This window comes from Littorina saxatilis, linkage group LG14 (genome assembly GCF_037325665.1).
Source record: "Littorina saxatilis isolate snail1 linkage group LG14, US_GU_Lsax_2.0, whole genome shotgun sequence".
Taxonomy (NCBI): Eukaryota; Metazoa; Mollusca; class Gastropoda; order Littorinimorpha; family Littorinidae; genus Littorina; species Littorina saxatilis.
This window is the reverse complement of record NC_090258.1, coordinates 20,750,891-20,776,409: the sequence shown is the minus strand read 5'-3', so window position 1 is coordinate 20,776,409 and position 25,519 is coordinate 20,750,891. Positions and strand designations below refer to the sequence as shown.

Genomic DNA, 25,519 nt, shown 5'->3' with positions numbered 1-25,519 from the left:
GTGTGCAAACACAAAAACAGCATACACACTGGCACACTCACAGACAGACTGACAGACACAATCTCACACACACAAGCACACTTAAACACACACACACGAACACACTCACGCTTGTGCACGCAGACACACAAACACACACACACACAAACACATACACACACACACACACACACACACCCACACACACACACACACACACACACACACACACACATGTTAATCATAGCTGCTTTTTTATTGACAGTAGCACGGTGCAGAGCGACCAGTTTCCTGTCAGGAAACAAACAAACACATGAGAAAAGAATATGTCTCACTGAGAAGAGAAATTGTGAAACAGAGAAACAGAAGAAATAATCATGACCACATAGCATACAGTCATCAATGGTATGACGATCACATAGCAAGAGAACTGGAGCACCATAGATATTGAAAAAACCGAGATTGAGAGGCGGAAATCTGTGAGCCTTTTTCACAGACTTTGCCCACCTTAACAAACATCAAATCTGTTCAATTCTTTGACATTTAAATACAAAACAATACACTTTATTAGAGTCTGACCAGTGTAGCATAATAGTTCAAGGATCAAAGAAGGTTTAGTTCAACATCTCAGAAACAAAAAAAGTGTCTGCTTTTTGGTAAAAAAACACCTTTTTTTCGTGAGCATATTAAACTAACTTCTGTCCCTATATGATTACATAATCTCCTCAAGGAAAATAACATTAATGATTATGTAAGTTTAATCTCGAACTAAAACATTTCTCAATCATAACTGATAGCTGATACTGACCAAAACAGTTCTGACACATTTACTGCTGGTTTTAAAGAATTATACCCCAGAACTGCTATATAGTTATCAACTCCAAGATGTTAATTGTTGTTGTAGTTGTAGTTGTTGTAGTTGTTTTTGTTGTTGTTGTTGTTGTTGTTGCAAGAAGTGATCATCAAAATTCTGAATTAAAATTATGAATCAGAAGATGAATTATTTCTAATCTACAGTAGAAATAAACATAAATCACACAGCGATCTCCTCCTGGATTGTGAACCAACAAATCTTTTCTTCGAGCAGTTTAGCTTTGACAAATATCATTTCAACAAAACAATTCGCAAATTTCCACAGCTCTGAAAAGGCACAGACAGCACCATTAAGATCTCCCTTGACATAAGCCACATGGAAAGTCTCAAGTTCAGAAAGCAAACATTCAAATTTATTCAAAACAAAACAAAGTCCGTTACAGCATAATTTTACATTAATGAATAAGGCTGCAATTTAAGGTTTAATTAAAACAAACATACGAATTCACTGCGTAGAGAAAAAAATGTCACAAAAGTGGCTTAAAATGGAAAAGACCGGTTCAGTAAGATGTGGTACATGTATACTTGTAATTATGTGCAACACACTGAAAAAGAGTACAGTGAAAATGATACACTTATTTACAATACCATCCACTTTTAGATTTCCTCTCTTTGAACATGTTGTTTTCATTGATAACTTGCTGTCTTTTGGAAGTCTGTACTAATGCCTCCATTTTAAGCGCCTCCAGTTCATGTCCATACGAATGCCTCCATTTTAAGGGTCTCCTGTTCAAGATCTCTCTCTCTCTCTCTCTCTCTCTCTCTCTCTCTCTCTCTCTCTCTCTCTCTCTCTCTCTCTCGTTTTTATTCCCTTTCTGTTAAGGTGCAAAAATGGTATGAGACTTCAGAACTTCTATGATATAAGTAGGAAGATCACGAAGACAGTACTCTTCGTTTTTCACTGTGACTAAATGAACCTTTCTTTATGAACCGAGCAGGCTTAATACAAGATAGACTTCTTTTTCTTCTTTGCTCATGAGCTGAAACTCCCACGTTCGCTCATGTTTTTAAACAAGTGGGTTTTTCCGTGTATGACTAGACTGTTTTTACCCCGCCATTCGGGCAGCCATACGCCGCTTTCTGGGGAGACATGCTGGGTATTTTTGGGTTTCTATAACCCACCTATAACTCTGACATGGATTACAGGATCTTTTCCGTGCGCACTTGGTCTTGTGCTTGCGTGTACACACGAAGGGGGATAAGCCACTGGCAGGTCTGCACATGAGTTGACCTGGGAGATCAGAAAAATCTCCACCCTTAACCCACACTGGCAAATAATATAACTATTCTGGCGTTAACCCTTTCTAAAAAAAAATTCTCTCCAACCATTAGGGAGTACATGATACTGCATGCTCAAATATATTCATGAATTAAATCATTGGATGAATTTCATCTCAGAACTGCAACAACAACAATTAAAAAAAAACTCACAGACATTAGCTACAGTGTTGAAACAAGGAGTTTTATACATGAGACATAACATGACAGGGAAGGGAGGAGCACAAAGAGAAAGGCTTGGGGACCAAGGCACAACAGTGTAAAGTGTGTATTAAATGCTTCAATGACAAACATGGGGGTAATAAACAAACAGACAATGAAATCTTCTGGAACTGCCAAAGCTGTTTTGATGAAAAGGACCCTTGTTCAATAAATAACAACCAAAATCAGGTCCTAGCAGAAAACTTTTTTCGTATTCGTAATTTTCGAACTGTCAGCAATAAAACAAAGATTTATTATCTGGGCATCATCACATTAATTAACATGTACCTGCACTAGAAATCATGCACAAATGTCACCTTACTTCACCAGTGTCCATCGCTAGAATCAATGTTGATGCAAACACAACAATAAATATTTGTCCATAATCTGTTTCTTTAACACAAAAATAACTACAGTATTCCAGTTTCTGAAGACAGTGAGTGTTCAACTTCTGTCGGAGCAAAAAGTATCAGACACATGCATGCATAATGGAATGTGAACAAGAGTGGATAAATTCTTTCTTTCTTTATTTGGTGTTTAACGTCGTTTTCAACCACAGAGGTTATATCGCGACGGGGAAAGGGGGGAGATGGGATAGAGCCACTTGTTAATTGTTTCTTGTTCACAAAAGCACTAATCAAAAAATTGCTCCAGGGGCTTGCAACGTAGTACAATATATGACCTTACTGGGAGAATGCAAGTTTCCAGTACAAAGGACTTAACATTTCTTACATACTGCTTGACTAAAATCTTTACAAACATTGACTATATTCTATACAAGAAACACTTAACAAGGGTAAAAGGAGAAACAGAATCCGTTAATCGCCTCTTACTGGGGAGCATCGGGTAAATTCTTCCCCCTAACCCGCGGGGGGTAGTGGATAAATTAATAGGGCAACACATAATACAACATATCATGGGAGGAGAAATATAACTTAGTACTAGCATATCCACCAGCAGACATATAAGCTTGCAGAACAAATACTTCAAGGGAAATTACCCTTTCACTGTTTTTCAAGGGAAATAACCAGATCTGTTTTTCTTCAAGGGAAACAACACTTTTCCATCAAAAATCACATAACTGACTCCCATACAAATCCCACATTCGGACTCCCATACAAATCCCACATTATCATCTGATTCTCTCTTTTACTTCATTTACACTCATACGTCAATGGTACTATGGTCAAGTTTGAACATCTATACCAGCGCTTTTCAGTGTGAAGAATTAAGTTGTCCACATAGCATCACAAGAGAGTGGAAAATTGCCCACAATAGTGTTCACTTGTGCTGTCAGGATTCTATTGCATTCTGGTTTCATCTTTGCCCTCATATCACACACAGGCACAGATGCACACATGCAAGAATGTGTGCACTCGAAAACAAAAAACAACACAGATGAGAAAAAAAACAGAAATTAGTTTTTAAACCAAACAAATCGAATCAATTTGCTCATATTACACATACATAGCTATTTACAAGATTGTCAAAAGAAACACAGAGTAAATAGTAGCAGGATACAAAGCAACACAAATTTAACATTGACAAGGAAAATGGAGCTTAACCAACATTATCATGTTTTTCAGACATTAATTCTACACTAGATCACTACAAAATGACAAAAGAAAAATGATGATAGATTATGCATGAACATTGTGTTAAACAATCAGTAGTCTGATCGAAGAATGAATTTAGCTAAAACCTTTGAATTACCAAGCACTCGGCATGTTCATCAGAAATGAAGCCTAAAAGTACAGTTATTTCCTGAAAACAAATATGCACATAATCACATGATACACTTTTGCACATGCAAGAATGCACACACACACACACACACAAACATGCGCACACACACACACACACACACACACACACATGCGCACACACACACACACACACACACACAGATATATATTAAAACTAGGCTGTGCATAAAACCTCTATCTGTATGTATTAAGATCAATCCGTCAAATCAGTTTCTCTCTCCCGTCTTTCTCTCACTCTCTCATATACCCCCACAAACACATGCAAATGCACGTGCAGGCGCACACGCACGCACACACGCACGCACACACGCATGCACGCACACACGCACGCACGCACGCACGCACGCACGCACGCACGCACGCACGCACGCACGCACGCACGCACGCACGCACGCACGCACGCACGCACGCACGCACGCACGCACACACACACACACACACACACACACACACACACACACACACACACACACACACACACACACACACACACACACACACACACACACACACACACACACACACACACACACACACACACACACACACACACACACACACACACACACACACACACACACACATAGCTCTGTCAAGATTTGTCTGCTCTGTGGAAAAGTTGTATTGTGTGGTGAAGGTAACCGGGCGGCAAGATCAGAGGTTGACATTTTTCACTGTGACACTACATTATTCCCCATAATTATCACCTGCATTACCTGTGTTTGCCTGATCTCTTCCACAGCCTATAGTAAGGAATAAAGGATGATACCATTTTATAAAGTCCTGTGAAGTTACCCCTGTTAAATGTCGGGCTGCTTTCCCAAACCTCAACAGAGTTATATATTTCCATTTTTGTTTTCTATTCTCCCGTATGTTGGATACAGAAGTTCTAGGTTCTTCCTTCGACTCAATCAGAAACACCCCTACTCCCCATAATTATTATACATAGAGAATACTACATGGCTTGCTGTGTCGTACCAGATTTACACGAGTTTTTTTTTTGAAATATTGAACTGCGAGCGAAAGCGAGCTGTTCACTATTTAAAAAAGCAACGAGTGTAAATCTGGTACGAAACAGCAAGCCATATGTAGTATTCTGTTTATCCTACATACTGTACTTACGTGTATTTTACTGAAAATGCCCTGTAGTCGAGGCAGCTAAATTGAAGACGCTTGTTTTGGAACCTCGATCTCTTCTAAAACCTCGTGCAATCTATTACGTCAAAGTAAAGAAACGTCACTCTGAAAGCGTGACGTGTTAGTTCTAAAAATTCATCGAGGGTAATTAGCGAGCGCAATTTTATTTTCTATAATGAATTTTGTCTTGGTGACTTTGGCATCATAAGCAGTGGAAAAAACAGGTCCCTGCCAGACTTGCTTGACATGACCTCATTTACATGATATACACACGTGTGATTTGAACGATTATTATCTCACGAGTGTCTCTCTCACGTATGTATACAGGATAATACAGGGTGACCCAAAAAAAAGAGTACCCAAACAAAACGTCATAAATTGAACAAAAATAAAGCAATCTTCATAAAATTTATTTACACACACAAGTAGCCTCTGCATGATTTGCACAGAAAATTGTAGCGTTCTAGCTTGTCTTTCAGGAAAGTTATGCTCATTCTACAGAACATGCTCCAAATGGCCTCCCTCGGATTTAAATCTCTCAGATTTCTATCTTTGGGGGTTCCTGAAAGACAACGACTACAGGAACAACCCACAGACAATCACAGAACTCAAGAGAGCCATCACAATAACCATTCGCGGAATCTCGCAACAGGAGTGTGTGCGGGTGATTGATAACTTTGCGCGGCGAGTTCAAGTTAGCTTTGCCTGCAGCAGCGCAGAGGCCATTTGGAGCATGTTCTGTAGAATGAGCATAACTTTCCTGAAAGACAAGCTAGAACGCTAAAATTTTCTGTGCAAATCATGCAGAGGCTACTTGTGTGTGTAAATAAATTTTATGAAAATAGCTTTATTTTTGTTCAATTTATGACGTTTTGTTTGGGTACTTTTTTTTGGGGGTCACCCTGTACATAAAAACAAACACACAAACACACATGTCACACACACACGTGTGCACACAATCAAACTAATGTACAATTGTAAGTAATTTTCTCTCATTGGATTTTGAAGATTACACAAGGTTGCTACTCTGATCTTTTGAACTTAAAGGGATACTGTCAAGCTCAGGAAGTTTTTGGTTTACTCAACAACAACAAAAACTGACATTGCAGTGCCAAGTTAAGCAAGCAAACCAAAATGAATATCAAACAAATTGCACTTCCTTTTTGTCTGAATACCGCATGTTTTTTTCATGAATCAGAGGAAAATGGAATTCTAGAAGTAGAGAGTATTAACACTGACAAGTTTTAAATGTGAATCATAATTACTTTCCGTTACCTATGGAGAACCTACACAAGACTGTCAATTCATCTCTAAGAGCTTTATATATCTCCAAGCTGGTCTAAGTCGTTCAAGCAAAACATTGCTTTCCCTTCTGAAACTCCACTATAATTTCATTTACAAGATATCATGCAAGTTTCAACCCATATATTTTGGCCCAATTAAGTGTCAAATACAACGCATCGGGGATGTTGTGAGGATTCATTTTCTTCAGCAAATGTAATTGCCGAAGAAAATAATACCAACATCCAACCTAGGGCAAAATGTTCATGCAGCTTCATCACCTATGCCTAGGTGTACACATTTCACAGCATAATTGGTAAAAAATAAATATTATTGGACAAAAAAGTAGGCTGAAATATATTGTCAGCGAGTACTTTTTCTCTTACCAAAGGTAAATCATTGTGTGTGCAAGGTAGGTCAGGAATAGAACAGAACAGTTGAGCAACATGTGAAATGAGGTTAACACACCGCTTAACAGATGAGACAGGGGGGGGTGGGGAGGGGGAGGGGGGGGGGTGGTTGACGTAAGATGAACATCCACATATTTGGGAGAGAGAAAAAAACTGACACACATGAGAAAGACTTCATAGACCCTTTACAAGCAGTGCTGTTTACATCTATGACCAAAACCCCGCGTTTTATAAAAAAAAATATATATATAAAATCGAGGACTATTTTTCAATAACCACAATACCAATGTGTCAACATTTTCTTCCTCCACCCAAACCTTGCCTTCACCCCACCCCCACCCTCCCTCCGCCCCCCCCCCCCCCCCCCCCCCCACCCAATCACAACCAACCCCATAATTATGTGCAGACAAAATTACTCCCAACCACAACATATTGGGCACTGCGCGTAACCTTGATAGAAACAATCACAAAGCGGGTCACGAGTCGGTCACACTTTGCATTTAGAAATTGCATTTCCTCTTAATGTTCTGTTTCAAAACTAAAACAAAAACAAAAGCATCAAGATATATTAGCGTTCTTCAAACTGTCCTGTGTTTACATTACACTTGAACCTTTTTGTCACTGCTGACATACGTTGTGCAGTGGTACAAGTTTAAAGTTTCATCTGAAATGAACATGATAATTTTCTTTGAAAAAGGACAAAATAGAAAATATGACATATATTTCATCAAGAAAAAAGTTTCAAAATCGAAAAAACACACACAAAATAATCAGCTGTAATAACAGTTTTTGGATGAAGACCAAATCGGCGACACAAAATACAAGGACTGAAGTCACAAGATATTATGAAGATGGAATTTTAGAAAAAAACAAAAAAAGTCCATATTCACAGTCACTGTACATGACTAAATCCTCCAAAGAAGCACCAAGAGAATCGTTATCACACTACACCCCCGCTCTGACTCGATCGACTTCGCCGGGAAGGCGGCCTGGTGGGCAGCAAGTCTAAATTGTCTCCCTTCCTCTTCAGGTCAGGTTTATCATCCCCCTTGAACTGCGTGTTGTTGACCAGCGTCCCAGCGTCAACAGTCTGAACTCCGTTCTCCACCGAACGCTTCACCGATTGCACACTGCCCTCACAGTTAGCCCCCTTGCTGGAGGTGATTTCCGTGGCCCCGATGACCTCACCGTCCAAACTGTCGTCTCCAATGCCGCTGTCGAAGCCGGGCTTCACTTCTTTCAGCTCGAACGGCTGCTCCAGAACCTTGGCGACGTTTTCGCCGCCGTTTTCTGTGCCTTCTCCTTGCCTCTGGGACTGGAGCTGCTGCAACTCGAAGGCGAAATCGTTCATGCCGTACTGCTGAGCGATGCGCAGACCTTCGTCGAAGAGCGTGCCTTTGTTGCTGCGAATGGCGGCGTAGATAGAGTCAAAGGTCGCTGAGGCCAGGCTTGCCAGGTTCTCTCTGTCCGACACTGGGGAAGACGTGCCACTTGTGTCTGCTGATGAACCGTGGAAGAGAGAGTGAGAAACACATTTTCTTCTATTTTCTGGAGAATGTGTCCCAATAACTACATGCTTTACCCTAAAAAGTCCCAAAAAATCAATTCTGACCCAGAAGTCCTTCAAATATTACTTTAAAGGACAAAAAAACTATTTTTATGAGGTTTTCTATCGAGGACCTTGAACAAAAAAGTGGAAAGCTTTTCCGTGCCATCTCTGCCTTTAAGCCTCTACTATGTGACGTCTACATTTCTGATTTTTATTTTCTTCACGTTTATATTAATGGTTTGATAAGTTTCCGTATGTCATTCACTGCTGTTAGCAGTAGGCTGCAGGATGAAAATAATAACATGACCATTTATCTCGTGGGAATTTAACACTGAAAAAATCCTGTGCCAAATACTATTTTTAAATTAACTTTTGTGCATTCTGTCCACATTTATCAACTTACGTTTGTAACATTAGTACAGTTCCCTTTCTCTGCATATTTTTGAACTGAATGCCGATTCAAACAATTTTCTTCACAGTTGTATTTGTTCTTGTATCAGCCATCATTTACACCAATCATAACACCATCTTTGGATGTACACACATGCATACAATAAGCTGAGCTTAAAATGTTGCACAGTATGTCAGGAAGGGGAGATAACGCAAAAGCACAAACTCACCTCTTCCGTTATCATCGCCGTTACTTTGCTTTGATCTGAAACAAGAGCAAAATATTTTCATGACAACAAAGAAAGGAAAGCAGTACCAGGTAAGCTTCCAGAAAAATAATGAATCATTTAGCAGATTTTCTATAAAATGATGTATCTCTCTAATTTATTTTTTACATGGGTGCACATGGAATATGAAAACTCTGCTTGAAACTATTTTGTGCCAAAAGGCTCATCAAATTGCTTGCTTTCTGGCTTGCAACATAGCCACGTACGAGCATCTTTATCATTTGCAAGACACCCTCTTAAGACCCTCAGATTTGAGACCTACCCCCTTTTTAAGACCAGTTGCATTTTGAGATTTTCTGTTTATAGAGTCTGAAAATGTCCCTGAAAGCCCCAGCTGAGTTTATCAGATTTTTTAAAGTTTCAAAATGGGGGGTTTCACTGAATTTTACACTAAGCACTTCTGAAAATCACAGATCAACTGAGACTGCCTGATACTACCTGTGACGATATGGATCATTCGATGATGTATCTAATGATGTACATCATCTGATAGGAAGTACATAATTGTACTTTTGCACATGCGCACTTGATGCAGTTGTCAACGGACATCGACACCCCATGTATGATCGTCTTGAATAAAGAGCTTGAAGAAGAAGCCAAGCTTTTGTCGTTTGTGCTAACGTGATACTACCTGTGTACACAATTAAACTGGCTGCAGAGCAATTTGTACGCTATCACTCTGAGAATATCACATCTTCTGGGAGTTGCCATGCTTGACTTTTGCATGAAGGAAACCTAAACATTTACAACATCAGAAAGGCATGTGACCAAGGTACGTGGAGCAGAGAGGTCAATAAAACCTTGCTGGTGATGATGGACTCTGTGGGGGATTGCAGGCCATTTCACTCTATGTTTTGGGGTCACTAGTTACGCATAATTAACATTTGAATATTATCAAATTGTTTTCCACAACCGCAATTTTTTATTTTTTGTTAAAATCCCTGCATCCAGCCTTTTTGCATGTATGGTTTCATTCATGCCTTAATGTATCGATTGAACACTGGATTTCCCTTCTTTGATGTGAGCGGCCGACAAAACCATAGGTGTCAACCTATCATTGGTGTTGCCCTTATATGAGGCCTTCCAAAACCTTATTAGACAGCTCAAGACCTTATAAAATTGTATTGTGCCCACGTGTTGAAAAATGGCTCTTCAGGTCGTAAAATCCAGAGGCACGCACTTTCACATGTTTCCTGCATGGGACACAAAACGAGTAGTCTGGGCCTTCTGATGAAGATTTAATCCATCCAGCGTATGCACCGTTGTTAAAAATTGGGCTCTCCCACTCTTTAAGATGTCGTCCGGATCCACTTTGCGATGTAGTTTTCAGCTTTTTAGCTGGAGGATAACTTTGCGATGCCATGCTTGTTGATCGACGCTTGATAGAATGTACCGGAAACCGGAAGTGATTTATAGGAAGTCAAGTGGAAAAAGAGTCTGAGTATGCGCAATGACAACGTTTGAGAGTCGTCTGCATGAAAGCGTCGATCGTTGTCTCTCAATCTCCATTGTTATCATTCATTTTAACTTTGCTGTAATTTTTTCTTTTCACCGTATATTCTTCTTTTGCCCGTATAGATTTTCCTATACACCGTATTGGGTAAAAAATGCATTTTTCCCGTACAGCAATACGGCCAAACCGTATAGGTTGACACCTATGCAAAACTATATCTATAAAACTGCAATTCATATTTAGGCAGCCGGCCGAGACTACAAAATAGTACATGTTTGTGTGCGTTCAATCATAAAATCTAAAAGGAATTCTAACCAGAATCGATCGATACATAAATTTTATTTGTATTTTTGACTAAAACATGACATTTTACACAGATCTCGACCGTCATTATTCACCTCGACCACTAGTGCGGTCTGAGAGGTATAGTGACTGTCTCAATCTGTGCAAAATGTCATATTTTGGTCTAAAAGTACAAATAACGTATTATCTGTTTACACCCACCTGCTGAATTTGGTGCGCGGTGTGCCCAGCAGGTCGGTGTGTTCCTGCAGCACCTGCAGCTGCTGCGAGGTTAGGGAGGCCAGCTCTGACTGCAGCTTCTGTGTCTGCTGCACATCCTGCTCCTCCGTGGCCGTCACTAGCTCCGCCTTCACCTGCTCCTGGTGCTGTCGGATGGCCGCCAGCTCTTGTGCCACCGCACTCATTCGCTCCTGGAGGATGAGGATAAGGATAAGATTAAGGATACAGATAAGGATATGAATAAGGATATGAATAAGGATATGAATAAGGATAAGAATAAGGATACAGATAAGGATATGAATAAGGATAAGAATAAGGATATAGATAAGGATATGAATAAGGATAAGAATAAGGATACAGATAAGGATATGAATAAGGATACAGATAAGGATATGAATAAGAATATGGATACAGATAAGGATAAGATTAAGGATATGAATAAGGATAAGTATGAGGATAAGAATAAGGATGAGAATAAGGAGAAGAATAAGGAGAAGGTATTTCCCCAAAATCGGCGTACGGCTGCCGGAACGGTGAGGTAAAACCGGTCATATATACGCAAAACCAACTTGTGCCAAAAACGATTTTTTTGTTTGCTTGTTTGCTTAACGCCCAGCCGACCACGAAGAGCCATATCAGGGCGGTGTTGCTTTGATATATAACGTGTGCCACACACAAGACAGAAGTTGCAGCACAAGCTTCATGTCTCACCCAGTCACATTATTCTGACACCGGACCAACCAGTCCTAGCACTAACCCCATAATGCCAGACGCCAGGCGGAGCAGCCACTAGATTGCCAATTTTAAAGTCTTAGGTATGACCCGGCCGGGGTTCGAACCCACGACCTCCCGATCACGGGGCGGACGCCTTACCACTAGGCCAACCGTGCCGGTACGAGAGTGTATACTTGCGAGTTTCAGCCCATGAACAAAGAAGAGGCAGACGAAGAAGGATAAGGTATCATGTAGTCTTGTGAGCTTACCCTCATGAAATTTAACGCTGTTTTATCACTGAGGATAGCGAGCTGCCATTCAGTACGGTGCAGCTACCTAACTTTTCTTTTTTTCTTCTTTCCTGAATGCAATATGTTTCCAAGCCCAAGACTTTCGCTGTAAACTTAAGATCTTTATAATGTGCATGTGTGCACCGAGGAGAGTCTGCACAAAGTTGACTCTGAGAAATAAATCCCTTGCCAAACATGGGGGTCGAACCCACACTGATTGCGACAAACTGGTTTTAAGCCAGTACGTGCCACTACGAGAAGGGCTACTCCCCCCCCCCCTCCCCCCCTCAAAGAAAGAACGAGTAAATTGTAACAATTAAAGATATACAACTCTGACTAAACAAAACAAGACATCTTTTCTTGACCTTCTCTTCCAAAGTAAAATCTCTGAGGTCAGAAAGAGCTACTCCCCCCTCCCCCTCCCCCCCCCCCCCCCCCCTCAAAGAAAGAACGAGTAAATTGTAACAATTAAAGATATACAACTCTGACTAAACAAAACAAGACATCTTTTCTTGACCTTCTCTTCCAAAGTAAAATCTCTGAGGTCCAAAAGTGAAACAAAGATAAGGAATTAGACATCAAAATGGGAATAAATGTAATAGAGTCCCATACAAGTTCTCTCACTTTGTCTGCATGTCTCCCGATGAACAATTAAAATACAAATTTGAGATTGGTTCTGTCTTTTTTCTTTTTCTTTTCTTTTCTTCAATACTTTGCGTCTTTTGGAAACTAACCTCTGCGGTGCCGTCCTTGTCAAACTCCTGTTTGATGCCCCTGAAGTTGGTGTCAAAGTGCCTCTGGAAGATGGGGTCCAGCCGCCCCTTCTTGGCCGACAACACAACCTCCGCTGCCCTGAAATACCCCACAGCTTTGGTTACAGTGAGGAAAAACGTCTCTCTCTGAATTGGAAATACAGTGGAATCCCCCTTTTAAAGACCTAAAAAAATCTGGGAAAATCAGATCTTAAAGGCACAGTCAGCCTCCCGTAAACCATCATTTCATTTCATTTCATTTTTCATTTTTTTTCATTCCATTTTCATTTTCATTGTAATTGCTTTATTGTCCCCATCGTTGGGAAATTAGGGTCGCTTCCTCCCAGTGGAAAGCTAGCAGCAACAGAGTCGCACTATCCAGATGTGTGCGTGTATAGGTGTATTCAGCCACCTGCACTTATGGCAGAATGACCAAGGTCTTTTACGTGCCATTGTGATGACACGGGGGTGGGACATGGCTTCCGTCTCTGGGTCTGCACATAAAGTTGACCCGTGTCCGTCCCGGCCCGAATTCGAACCTGCGACCTTCCGATCACAAGTCCAGTGCTCTACGCAACTGACCACCGGGCCCCCACACAGACACTGTCAGGCTTTTACACACAGTACAAACACCCTTTCATTTAAACACTCACCGCTTGAGAACATCCTAGGTGCCCTCCGTGAAGAGCGAGCAATTTTCAAAGAATTTATTTTTGAGTGGTTTATCTTACCCCTGAGCCATCGTGAACCCGTGTGATCCAGTTTCCTTTTTTTCACAATTTAGTCAATAATAATAATAATAATAAGAACATTTATATAGCGCTAAATCAAAAACTTTCGTTAAAAAGGCTTGCTCTAAGCGCTTGACATCTAAACTAAAACGTCATTCACACTCTTTACAATGATGTACAAGAACTTCATGTCACACTCTTTCATTCAGTATAGCACCATTCACACAGTTGTTATTCTGTACAAGACAATAAGTTAGTCTAACATTTAGAATGTTCATAAGATGAAAACAAGAGAAAACCAGACTGATTAAAACAACTGCTTAGTGCTAACAAAGCATGAATCTTAATGATAACGTAATACATGTTTAACTGTTAAGACCATAAAAAACCTATATGTTAAAATAACTTCGAACTTTTAAGAACTTCTTATAAGATACACAGCACATCTAGATAAACACCAGAATGATAAAACAAAAGGCAACTCGTTAAAACTATTAAATGCATCAATGTCTAAAACACGAAAGACTCAAATATAAGATACACAATTCTCTAGAATTGTTTATTAAAACTGAAACCGACCTGCTCAAAGTAAACCATACCCACCCCCGTGCGATTCGCTGTAAGCTTATCTGCAATAGCACGTTATTGTGCACCTCTGAATCTAAAACGCAACAAACGGCTGCAAGTCACACGAACAAGAGCGGTGGCAGTTGACCCTTCAGAGGAACTGGCGCTATGCAGAACCGTCGTCTGCTACGAGAAAGACGTTTTGTGTGGCACGTTTCTGGGCTTTTCTTTTTTCAAACTTTCAAAACTTCGAATTGTACTGATTATCATCTTGTCTTGATGAAAAAAGAATTCTTTTATGATTTCAGAATGTTTGTGTAACAAGCTGTCAATTTATTATTTAGATTTTAAAAGTTAGGTCTAGCACCAAAACGAGGCGCCTGATAGTCCATTCGGATAGTCCACGAAAACAAATTCTTTGAAAATGTCTCACTCTCGACAGAAAGCAGCCAGGATGTTCCCGTTCGGTGAGCGTTCAAATGGAAGTACTATGCTTGTACTGTATGTAGAGGCTCGGGGAGCTCAGTGATGGTTTACGGGAGGCTTACTGTGCCTTTAAAAGGGAGGGTCCTGTCAGTCTTAAAATGGGGGTAAATTAATTTTACAGAGGTTATGAACAGATAATCTGAAAAAGCATGGTCTTAAAATGGAGGGAGTCTTAAATTGGGAGGTACTGAAAGGGGGATAATCCACTGTATAAGAGTGACCTGCCACCTACTGCACTCTCTAGTGATAGAAAACGGCTGAAGTGGGGGATATTCCACAGTATAAGAGTGACCTGCCACCTACTGCACTATCTAGTGATAGAAAACGGCTGAAGTGATGGAAATAATTAGTGATACTTTTTGCTCTTTCTTGGCTGCTTAATTGCTGGTTGTGGAAAAATTATAACATTCTGTGCAAAGAATTTCACAGATGTGTGTGTGTGTGTGTGTGTGTGTGTGTGTGTGTGTGTGTGTGTGTGTGTGTGTGTATGCGTGCATGCATGCATGCATATGTGTGTGTATGAGACTCAGACCAGAGTGGTGTGGTGTGGTGTACGTGGTGTGTGTGTGTGTGTGTGTGTGTGTATGTGTGTGTGTGTGCGTGCGTGTGAGTGTGTGTGCGTGATTGAATATGAATGCATGCACGTATGTTACATGTTTCTTTGTGCGTCTACGCCATTTTGCCTTTGTGTTTTGTTTGTTTGTGTGTTTCTGTGTGTATTCTTGTGTTTCTTTGACTGCTTATTTATTCATTCGTGTTTTTCTGCCCATTGTACCTGGAGTGCCCTTTGGAGTACTGGTAGCCGCTGTCACGCACGACTTGTCGTGCCAAAGGGAAGAGGTCTTCACGCCTGGTGAGCAGGGTTGGACAGTGGAAACACAGCTGAGCAGCTGCCTCATTCACAGAAATCTGCACAACCAACAGCAATTAAAGTTATGTTTGAGAAAATTAAGTTCAGTACTTCAGGTCACTTGTTGGTGTTTCTAAACATGCAAATTATAAATTGTATCTATGAATTTTTGAATACAACACTGTTTAAAAAAAAAACAATAAAAAAAAACCACTTAAAGGACTTGTAGAATAGTAAAAAGAGCTAACTGGCATGTTTGTTTTAGAGAGTGTGTTTTTATAACATACTCATGAATTTTAAATTTATAATAAAATCCAAAAACAGCCTATAGCTCGGATACTGGTGTCTTCAAAGTTTAGTTACAAGTAGAGACAAATATGCAAGTGGCAAAAAGAATTCATGTTTCCACTGGGGCATTCCTTAAAATTACATCATAGTTCTAGGAAATTAAGTTCAATTATGCAGGCAACTTAAGAGACTTGTATTCTTTTTTTTAATTTTTTTTTTTTAATAAAAAATAAGAAGACGAAGAGCTAATTGGCATGTTTCAAATACTATCAGTGATCCTTATGAATGATATTCTTCAACTTATTAATTTACTGTTAAAGCTTAATCCTCCGTTTCCTCATTTTACAGCAATGCTGAATGATTCATGCATTACTCGTACATTTTGGCTTCAAACACTATTCCAAAAGCATCAGTCGAAACGTCCTTATATGGCTCCTACCTCATGGAGGGACATTGGGCGATCATTCTTTCGCTTTGAATCAAATCTCCCGTAGATAGCAGCATACTTTCGGAGCTCCTCAATCTTGTTCGGGATTGATTCTGACGCGCTTGTTACCAAGATCTGTTGAAAAGAAAACACACAAACATTCTAAACAAACAGTGTCATTTTGTTCTGCAACTGACTTTTCAGAAAATTGCCTCCAAATTTTTAAAGCTGCAAGAGAAATGCCAAAGACATCGTAGTGGAACATTTTATTTGTGATTCAAGCCAAGCCTCCACACACATTGTGGAAAGAAAGGGGGGGAGGGGGGGGAGGGTGAAGAGATGAAAAGTAAACCACTAAAAACATTGCAAATGCTCTGAAACATGTAAGAGAGTGAGTGAGAGATCGAGAAAGGCAAAGGGGGAAGGGGACAGGGAGGGATGGGGGGGGGGGGGGGGGGGGGACCGGGGAAGGAAAGATTTGCACATAAGCAATAATGCAATTACCTCAAAGACAGAGAGGTGGCGGCGATGTAAACGTCACACACACACACAAGAAAAGTGAGATCACTGACAGACAGACAGACAGACAGACAGACAGACAGACAGGTACCAGGAAGAAAGTGTAATAATACTTTATTCTTTCTTTAAATTCTCTTTTGAAACTTAATAAGCTGATGAGAAGTTGTTGTTTTTATTTTCTCATCATTTGAAATGTAAGCTTTCTTTGAGAGAAAACCCCCACAAATTAAAGCTAAAAAATGACACAATGATTAAAATTAGAGTGCTTTGTGCAAAAATTGAGTTTGTATGTCCCAATAGTAATTTAAGATGTCTTGAAACTTGTTGGAGTTTCAAATCACACGCATGCAAAACAAACATATTACAAAACAAGTCGCGTAAGGCGAAATTACTACATTTAGTCAAGCTGTGGAACTCACAGAATGAAATTGAACGTAGTCCGCCGCTAGTGCAAAAGGCAGTGAAAGTGACAAGCCTGTTTGGCGCGGTAGCGGTTGCGCTGTGCTTCATAGCACGTTTTAAATTACTGTACCTCTCTTCGTTTTAACTTTCTGAGCGTGTTTTTAATCCAAACATATATCTATATGGAGGGCCCCAAAGGGTTTAAAATCGTGATCGTTATTGGCGTTTTTTTACCTTTCTGTGACCGTGATTGCCGAAATTTCCATTTCTGTGATCGTGATGGGACTTTGCCCCTAATCCGTGATGACAAAAAAAATCAAGTCTCGTGATCGTGATCGTCATTTGTTTTTGTGATTGTGATGGGCATTATTGCAAAGCATTTTATTTTCAAAGTACATTTTTCACAGCTGTATCACTCTATGATCCTCTATTCGTCAAGGTGTTCGTGATCGTGAAAACAAAAATCAGGGTAACTGTGATCGTGAAAGCTAAAATTTCCCTTCCCGTGATCGTGATGATACCCCCCCCCCCCTTTGGGGCCCTCTATATGTTTTTGGAATCAGGAACCAACAAGGAATAAGATGAAAGATGTTTTTAAATTGATTTCGGAAATTTAATGTTGATCATAATTTTTTTAATTTTCAGAGCTTGTTTTTAATCCAAATAGAACATATTTATATGTTTTTGGAATCAGAAAAGGATGAAGAATAAGATGAACGTAAATTTGGATCGTTTTATAAAAACAATATTTTATTTTTACAATTTTCAGATTTTTAATGACCAAAGTCATTAATTAATTTTTAAGCCACCAAGCTGAAATGCAATACCGAAGTCCGGCCTTCGTCCAAGATTGCTTGGCCAAAATTTCAATCAATTTGATTGAAAAATGAGGGAGTGACAGAGCCGCCTCAACTTTTACAAAAAGCCGGATATGACGTCATCAAAGACAATTATCGAAAAAATGAAAAAAATGTCCAGGGATATCATACCCAGGAACTCTCATGTCAAATTTCATAAAGATCGCTCCAGTAGTTTACTCTGAATCGCTCTACACACACACACGCACACACACACACACATACACCATGACCCTCGTCTCGATTCCCCCTCTATGTTAAAACATTTAGTCAAAACTTGACTAAATGTAAAAAGCTAATCAAAAAAGAAATCAGGACCATGCGCGATTGTAATCTAGCAAATAATTTTAAAATCTGTTGATGTTGTTGTTGTTGTGGTTGTGTATGCGATGAAAGGACACCCTCACCCTGGGTACCAGGCAAAAATGTCCCTATATTGCGGTTGGCCTGTCATGACATGTTTTTTTGTATTCAAAACAATAGACCAAGGGACTGCAGAATGCGTCCACATTTATTCAAAGGTGTCCTCTTTTCCGAGGGACCTCACATTGCAGGTACCATTGTAGTTGATCTTGCGTCTTATTGAACATTCTGAAAGGACATTTTCGTCTTCTTAGAATTTCTTTACTGGAGTCCTTCTTCTCTGGCTGTTGTGCAGATACAGTGAAAAGAAAAAGAAAGAGAGAATGCTTACAGGCTAAATATTACGCCTCTTAAGGACATGATATGGGTTATATGATAATTCGAGTTTCACGCCCTCACGGCTTTTGATGTATGCGTGTTAAGGTGGTTATATCTGCCATCTGCACTTCTGGCAGAACGACGGAGGTCTTTAACGGGCCATTGTGGCGACACGGGGGTGGGACATGGCTTCCGTCTCTGGGTCTTCACATAAAGTTGACCCGTGTCCGTCCCAGCCCGAATTCGAACCTGCGACCTTCCGATCACAAGTCCAGTGCTCTACCAACTGAGCTACCGGGACCCCCGGGACAGATACAGTGAAACCCGCCTTTAACGACCTCCAATCTATGGTTAATACCTCATTTTTTGTCCTGCTTTTTCAGGCTTTCTCTTCATGCGGTCTGTAAATGTATTACTCAGCTTTGTTACCTCCTCTGTTATAAGACCTGATTTTCTTAGATTTCCAACATCCTGAAAGTAAAATTTCACTGAACTATAATACATTCTCTCTCCTCATTTTTCAAGCATTGAAAAGTTAAAATACAAAATTAGCAGAAACAAGATCATCAGTCTATCTGGCTGATATTGCATGACAAGTGACTCCTTCCTGATACTTTGTTCTTAGATAAAAAAAATAAAAAAAATTGATTCAATGATTTTAAGCTGATCAGGTTTCTGTCTTCAGCCATTTGCAATTAGAGCAAGGCACCATGCCTGTGAATGCAAATAAAAGAAAAGAAAAGCTGCTGCAGAAGCACATTACAAAAATTGCATTTCCATTTATAATGGTATTTTTGCTCTTTCATTTAGATTAAGCTCCCATTTTACTTCTTTACATTCAGAATGCTTTTTTGTTCTGATGTTTGTTTTTGGTTTGTGTCATAGTTTTGGACTGTATTTCTATGCCTGCCTTTTGCAAAAAGACAAAATGAAATTGTTAACTTTTGTGATTATGGAAAATTAATTTCTTCCTACAGAGGCGTTCTAAAAAAGAGATCAAAAATCATTGCCAATTCAATAAAATGTAAAATTCACACAGGAAGCAATCATTATCTCAATTTTCAAACTTGACAATTTTTCTTCTGTTTCAGAAAATTGAAATTACACCAAAAATATCATACATGCATCTCTGTCTCTCTGTCTCTCTCTCTCTTGCACACACATGGACACACACATGGACACACATACACATTGACACACACTGTCACAGACACACATACAGACACACACACACACATACACACTCATGGAAACATGCATACAAGCGCTCTCTCTCTCTCTCTCTCTCTCTCTCTCTCTCTCTCTCTCTCTCTCTCTCTCTCTCTCTCTCTCTCTCTCTCTCTCTCTTAACCTACAACACAAAATCAAACAATACCAGATGTAACATGTTAGAACAATGAAATAACCAAATTAATTATTTGTTTAAAAGGAAAGGATAATCAACGGAAAAGAAAGAAAACAAAACACCAATCAAACAAGTGAAACATGAGGCCTCAAACAAATGTTAACAAATAAACACAAGTTGAGAGAAATCCAACTGAAAGAAACGTGACGTACAGATTCTAAAGAGAACCTGAAAGCAGAGACATAGATAGATGTATAGTCTCTGCTGAAAGGTTGGAGAAAAATGTCATCTCAATGGTTTTTAAAAAAACCTGGTAGGATACAAACTCTTAAAAGGTTACACGAATTAACTCGCACCATAAAGTATTTATTTTAACCATGCAAGAACTACGGTAGTCACTAATGCAGCTAAAATCCCTGGCGCTATTATCTTTCCTCCAAATGACGGAGTACTCAACGCAGGGAGTTGTCATACAAAGAACAGGAATCATGAAAAAGACATTAACAACACGTTTTAATGCCTCCGGTGCATCTACTATCAAAAATCACAAAACATATTAATCATCAGCCGAGAGTAATGATTCTTCTGACAAGAAGACAAAAACTTATAGATCTGCAGACTCAAAGGTCCCAGGCAAAGCAGTACAATAACAAACAGATTAGCAACACAGTCGTCAGACTTTTGTTTGTTTGTTTTGCTTAACGCCCAGCCGACCACGATCAAAGGGCCATATCAGGACGGTGCTGCTTTGACATAATTATAACGTGCACCACACACAAACAAGACTGAAGTCGCAGCACAGGCTTCATGTCTCACCCAGTCACATTATTCTGACACCGGACCAACCAGTCCTAGCACTAACCCCATAATGCCAGACGCCAGGCGGAGCAGCCACTAGATTGCCAATTTTAAAGTCTTAGGTATGACCCGGCCGGGGTTCGAACCCACGACCTCCCGATCACGGGGCGGACGCCTTACCACTAGGCCAACCGTGCCGGTCTAGCAACACTGACGGTCGTCAGACACGAAACTGGCTATGAACAGAAAATGTCAAAAATCTTGGTCTGAAATAGGGAAAATCTTCTTCATTCATGGGGTTTCCCACGGTTTTTATACCTGTATGATGCTTGCTGGGTAATTTTCGTGTTTCGACCTATAACCCACCGAACTCTGACATGGATTACAGGATCTTTTCCGTGTGAACTTGGTCTTGTGCTTGCGTGTACACACAAAGGGGGATAAGGTACTATAGCAGGTCTGCACATACGTTGACCTGGGAGGCCGGTGTCTTATCCACTTTCTTTCTTTCTTTATTTGGTGTTTTACGTCGTTTTCAACCACGAAGGTTATATCGCGACGGGGAAAGGGGGGGAGAAGGGATAGAGCCACTTGTTAATTGTTTCTTGTTCACAAAAGCACTAATCAAAAAATTGCTCCAGGGGCTTGCACCGTAGTACAATATATGACCTTACTGGGAGAATGCAAGTTTCCAGTACAAAGGACTTAACATTTCTTACATACTGCTTGACTAAAATCTTTACAAACATTGACTATATTCTATACAAGAAACACTTAACAAGGGTAAAAGGAGAAACAGAATCCGTTAGTCGCCTCTTACGACATGCTGGGGAGCATCGGGTAAATTCTTTCCCCTAACCCGCGGGGGTAGTCTTATCCACTAGGCCACCTGGGAAAGTCTTAAATCCATTAAAGGCAAACAAAGGCAATCCCTCGATCACTTTGACACAAGGTATGTATCTTTAAAGTTGTACATTTATCATACTGATGTACCTGATAGAGTTGTGGTGCGGTAAAAGACAAAGAAAGCGCAGCTGGCGTTTAATGGCTTATTGCTCTGAGCAAAGCCACTCTCGTGAGAAAAGGAAACAGAAAACAGAAGAAAACATATCATATCAAACAGAAAAGGTAGGTATATATAGTGTTTCAAAATAGCTGCATCATAATATGTATGTTCGGTAAGTTGTTCCGTCAGGTAAATATATCCCGGTAACTACAGTCAATTAATTCAGACATAATCTCTCTCTCTCTCTCTCTCTCTCTCTCTCTCTCTCTCTCTCTCTCTCTCTCTCTCTCTCTCTCTCTCTCTCTCTCTCTCTCTCTCTCTCTCTCTCTCTCTCTCTCTAATGATACTTTATGATAGTGTAGTGCGGTATTGTAGATTTCTTCATACCTAATGCCATTTACTTAATTGCTAATGATTGTTATTTAACGGGAGAGGGCTGATTGTAAAAAAGCAGCAATTGCCAATATCATTTTCCTCGTAAATGAAACATCATCTTACCTTATCTTATTTCATCTCTCTTTCTATTTCTATCTTCGTCTCTCTCTTGCCCTCTAATTGTTTGATTGATTGTTATATAATAAAAATAATTAAAAAAACATCTGTCTTTGATTCTTGATTCTGGAGCCATAAGTAGTCAACCTGTTTCAGATTTTGTTTTGAAAAGATCTGTCTCTCTCTCTCTCTCTCTCTCTCTCTCTCCCTCCCCCCCCCCTCTCTCTCTCTCCCTCCCCCCCCACCCCCCTCTCTCTCTCCCCCCCCTCTCTCTCTCTCCCCTCTCTCTCTCTCCCTCCCCCCTCTCTCTCTCTCTCTCTCTCTCTTCCTCCATCTTTCTCTTTCTCTCTCTCTCTTCTTCTCTCTCTCTCTCTCCCTCTCTCTCTCTCTCTCTCCTCTCTCTCTCTCTCTCTCCCTCCCTCCCTCCCTCCCTCCCTCCCTCCCTCCCTCCCTCCCTCCCTCCCTCCCTCCCTCCCTCTCTCTCTCTCTCTCTCTCTCTCTCTCTCTCTCTCTTCCTCCATCTTTTTCTTCCTCTTCCTCCCCCCCCCTCTCTCTCTCTCTCTCTGTTTTCCCTATAAGAACTGCATCACTCATAATTATCTCCAAGTGTCAATTTATAAAAAAATCTGTAAGTCTAACAACTTTTTAAATTGCAAACATATCTTCAGCAAGAGACATGTCGTCACTATTAATTTATTGATTCATGTGATAATTGACTTTTGAAAGCCATTTTATCACTAGCCTTGGGCAAAGTGCACACATATGTTGCTGTTCATACAAGTGATAGACTGTCCCTTAAAGGTCGACTCTGTCTGACTTTGACTTCTTAACACTTTCTACCCCACCTATGTTGACCAAGTTTTATTTTAGCCGAGACCAGCTGTGCTGCAGCAGGTCACTCAGAATTTTAGTAACTGTGTTGTAACTGTGTTTATTCTACATACGCGAGAGAGACACCCGTGAGATAATAATCGTTCAAATCACACGTGTGTATATCATGTAAATGAGGTCATGTCAAGCAAGTCTGGCAAGGACCTGTTTTTCCACTGCTTATGATGCCAAAGTCACCGAGACAAACGTCATTATAGAAAAAAAATTGCGCTCGCTAATTACCCTGATGAAGCTTTAGAACTAACACGTCACGCCACACTTTCAGAGTGACGTTTCTTTGCTTTGACGTAATAGATTGCACAAGGCTTTAGAAGAGATCGAGGTTCCAAAACAAGCGTCTTCAATTTATCTGCCTCGACTGCAGGACATTTTCAGTAAAATACACGTAAGTATAGTATGTAGGATAAACAGAATACTACATGGCTTGCTGTTTCGTACCAGATTTACACTCGTTGCTTTCGCTCGCAGTTCAATATTTTAAAAAAACAACTCGTATAAATCTGGTACGACACAGCAAGCCATGTAGTATTCTCTATATGAACACGATGGAATGCAGGCGTTAGATCGACGTTACAGGAAGCGAATGAAGTGACTGTGTGAACGGATATATATCCGTACCAGGTCAGATGGAGCCATATGAGTGGGTACGGATTATCCGTACCTGGGATACAATGAGTTAAAGGTCGACTCTGTCTGACTTTGACTTCTTGAACTAGACAAATTCTAGAAACTACTCTGTTAGGGTTTTTAAAGACTATGGAATAGTTGCCCCCCCCCCTCCCCCACCCCTTCTATCAATCAATCAATATGAGGCTTATATCGCGCGTATTCCGAGGGTACAGTTCTAAGCGCAGGGATTTTTTATTTTTTTAATTTAAATTTTTTTTTATGCAATTTATATCGCGCACATATTCAAGGCGCAGGGATTTGTTTATGCCGTGTGAGATGGAATTTTTTTTTACACAATACATCACGCATTCACATCGGCCAGCAGATCGCAGCCATTTCGGCGCATATCCTACTTTTCACGGCCTATTATTCCAAGTCACACGGGTATTTTGGTGGACATTTTTATCTATGCCTATACAATTTTGCCAGGAAAGATCCTTTTGTCAATCGTGGGATCTTTAACGTGCACACCCCAATGTAGTGTACACGAAGGGACCTCGGTTTTTCGTCTCATCCGAAAGACTAGCACTTGAACCCACCACCTAGGTTAGGAAAGGGGGAAGAAAATTGCTAACGCCCTGAACCAGGGTCGAACTCGCAACCTCTCGCTTCCGAGCGCAAGTGCGTTACCAATCGACCACCCAGTCCTCAATGAGTCAAATATTGTCACTGATGAGCGGAGGAAAGTGATCATGGCAGAAAGAAATTGTGAGCTTTAATGATTATACTTTCGTAAGAAAAGGGGATCCTTATTAACTGTGACACGTACAATGCTCACTAAATGCCTCCACTGATCAATGGCTGTGTGCTTGCCTCACTGTTTCAAAGGGCTGCAACTCTTTCAAAATTAATCAAACCCCAACATAGCTTTATCCAAAAATCGTGTATTAAAAGGCTGATGATTGCAAAGGATCAATGCAACAAATATACAGTGAATTCTAAAACAGTCGGCCAAAATACTTGATAAAAATCTAAGCTAAAAGGGCATCCAAAAGGAGCAGGTCTCTAGTGGGTGATAAATGTACAGGTCCATGTGAAGGACAAAATATGATAAAAACTAAAGGGTTTAAGAGAGGTGGGGTTTTTTTATCATCAAAGGGTTTATAAAAAATAAAGACTTAACATTTTTTTCTCCCCAGAGAGGACTTAAATGTTTTGGCAGTGCCATCGTGAATATCATCAAACAGTTTGTCTGAAGAGGTAATGTTGCTGTTACGATTTCTTTTTAGATACTTTTTTGTTTTTTTCTCTCTCTGTACTTTTTAAATGCAAAATGCATGCATGTAATGCACTTGTGTGTGTGTGTGTGTGTGTGTGTGTGTGTGTGTGTGTGTGTGTGTGTGTGTGTGAGTGTGTGTGTGTGTGTGAGTGTGTGTGTGTGTGTGTGAGTGCGCGTGCGTGCGTGTGTGTGTGTGTGTGTGTGTGTGTGTGTGTGTGTGAGTGTGTGTGAGTGTGTGTGTGTGTGTGTGTGTGTGTGTGTGTGTGTGTGTGTGTGTGTGTGTGTAAAAGAAAGAGAAACAAAAAAGGGAGACAGATAGACAGACACACAGACAAACAGACAGACAGACAGACAGACAGACAGGCAGGCATGCAGATGGACAGACAAGCTTAGAACCCAGGCCATCACC

At 40.3% G+C, this 25,519-nt stretch overlaps 1 protein-coding gene and 1 long non-coding RNA gene across 3 annotated transcripts in view; one reads left to right on the top strand and one right to left on the bottom strand.

Annotated features, from left to right (window-relative positions):
• Positions 1-216: 216 nt before the first annotated feature.
• The window catches only part of LOC138947334 (NGFI-A-binding protein homolog), a 37,685-nt gene continuing 12,382 nt past the window's right edge, over positions 217-25,519 (bottom strand). The window contains exons 5-10 of one of the 2 annotated variants that reach the window (XM_070318793.1): positions 16,244-16,366; positions 15,442-15,575; positions 12,865-12,982; positions 11,109-11,317; positions 9,095-9,129; positions 217-270 (exon numbers count right to left, since the gene is read on the bottom strand). In XM_070318793.1, coding sequence (XP_070174894.1) covers positions 221-270; positions 9,095-9,129; positions 11,109-11,317; positions 12,865-12,982; positions 15,442-15,575; positions 16,244-16,366 — 669 coding nt within the window. In that variant the 3' untranslated portion in view covers positions 217-220. Of the gene's footprint in view, positions 271-7,302; positions 8,426-9,094; positions 9,130-11,108; positions 11,318-12,864; positions 12,983-15,441; positions 15,576-16,243; positions 16,367-25,519 lie in introns of those variants that run through there. The other variant, XM_070318792.1, reaches the window with a different exon arrangement.
• LOC138947338 (uncharacterized) overlaps positions 13,683-25,519 on the top strand; it is a 120,209-nt gene continuing 108,372 nt past the window's right edge. Inside the window, exon 1 of the long non-coding RNA XR_011449622.1 lies at positions 13,683-13,967. This is a non-coding gene — a long non-coding RNA (uncharacterized lncRNA). The remainder of the gene's footprint in view (positions 13,968-25,519) is intronic.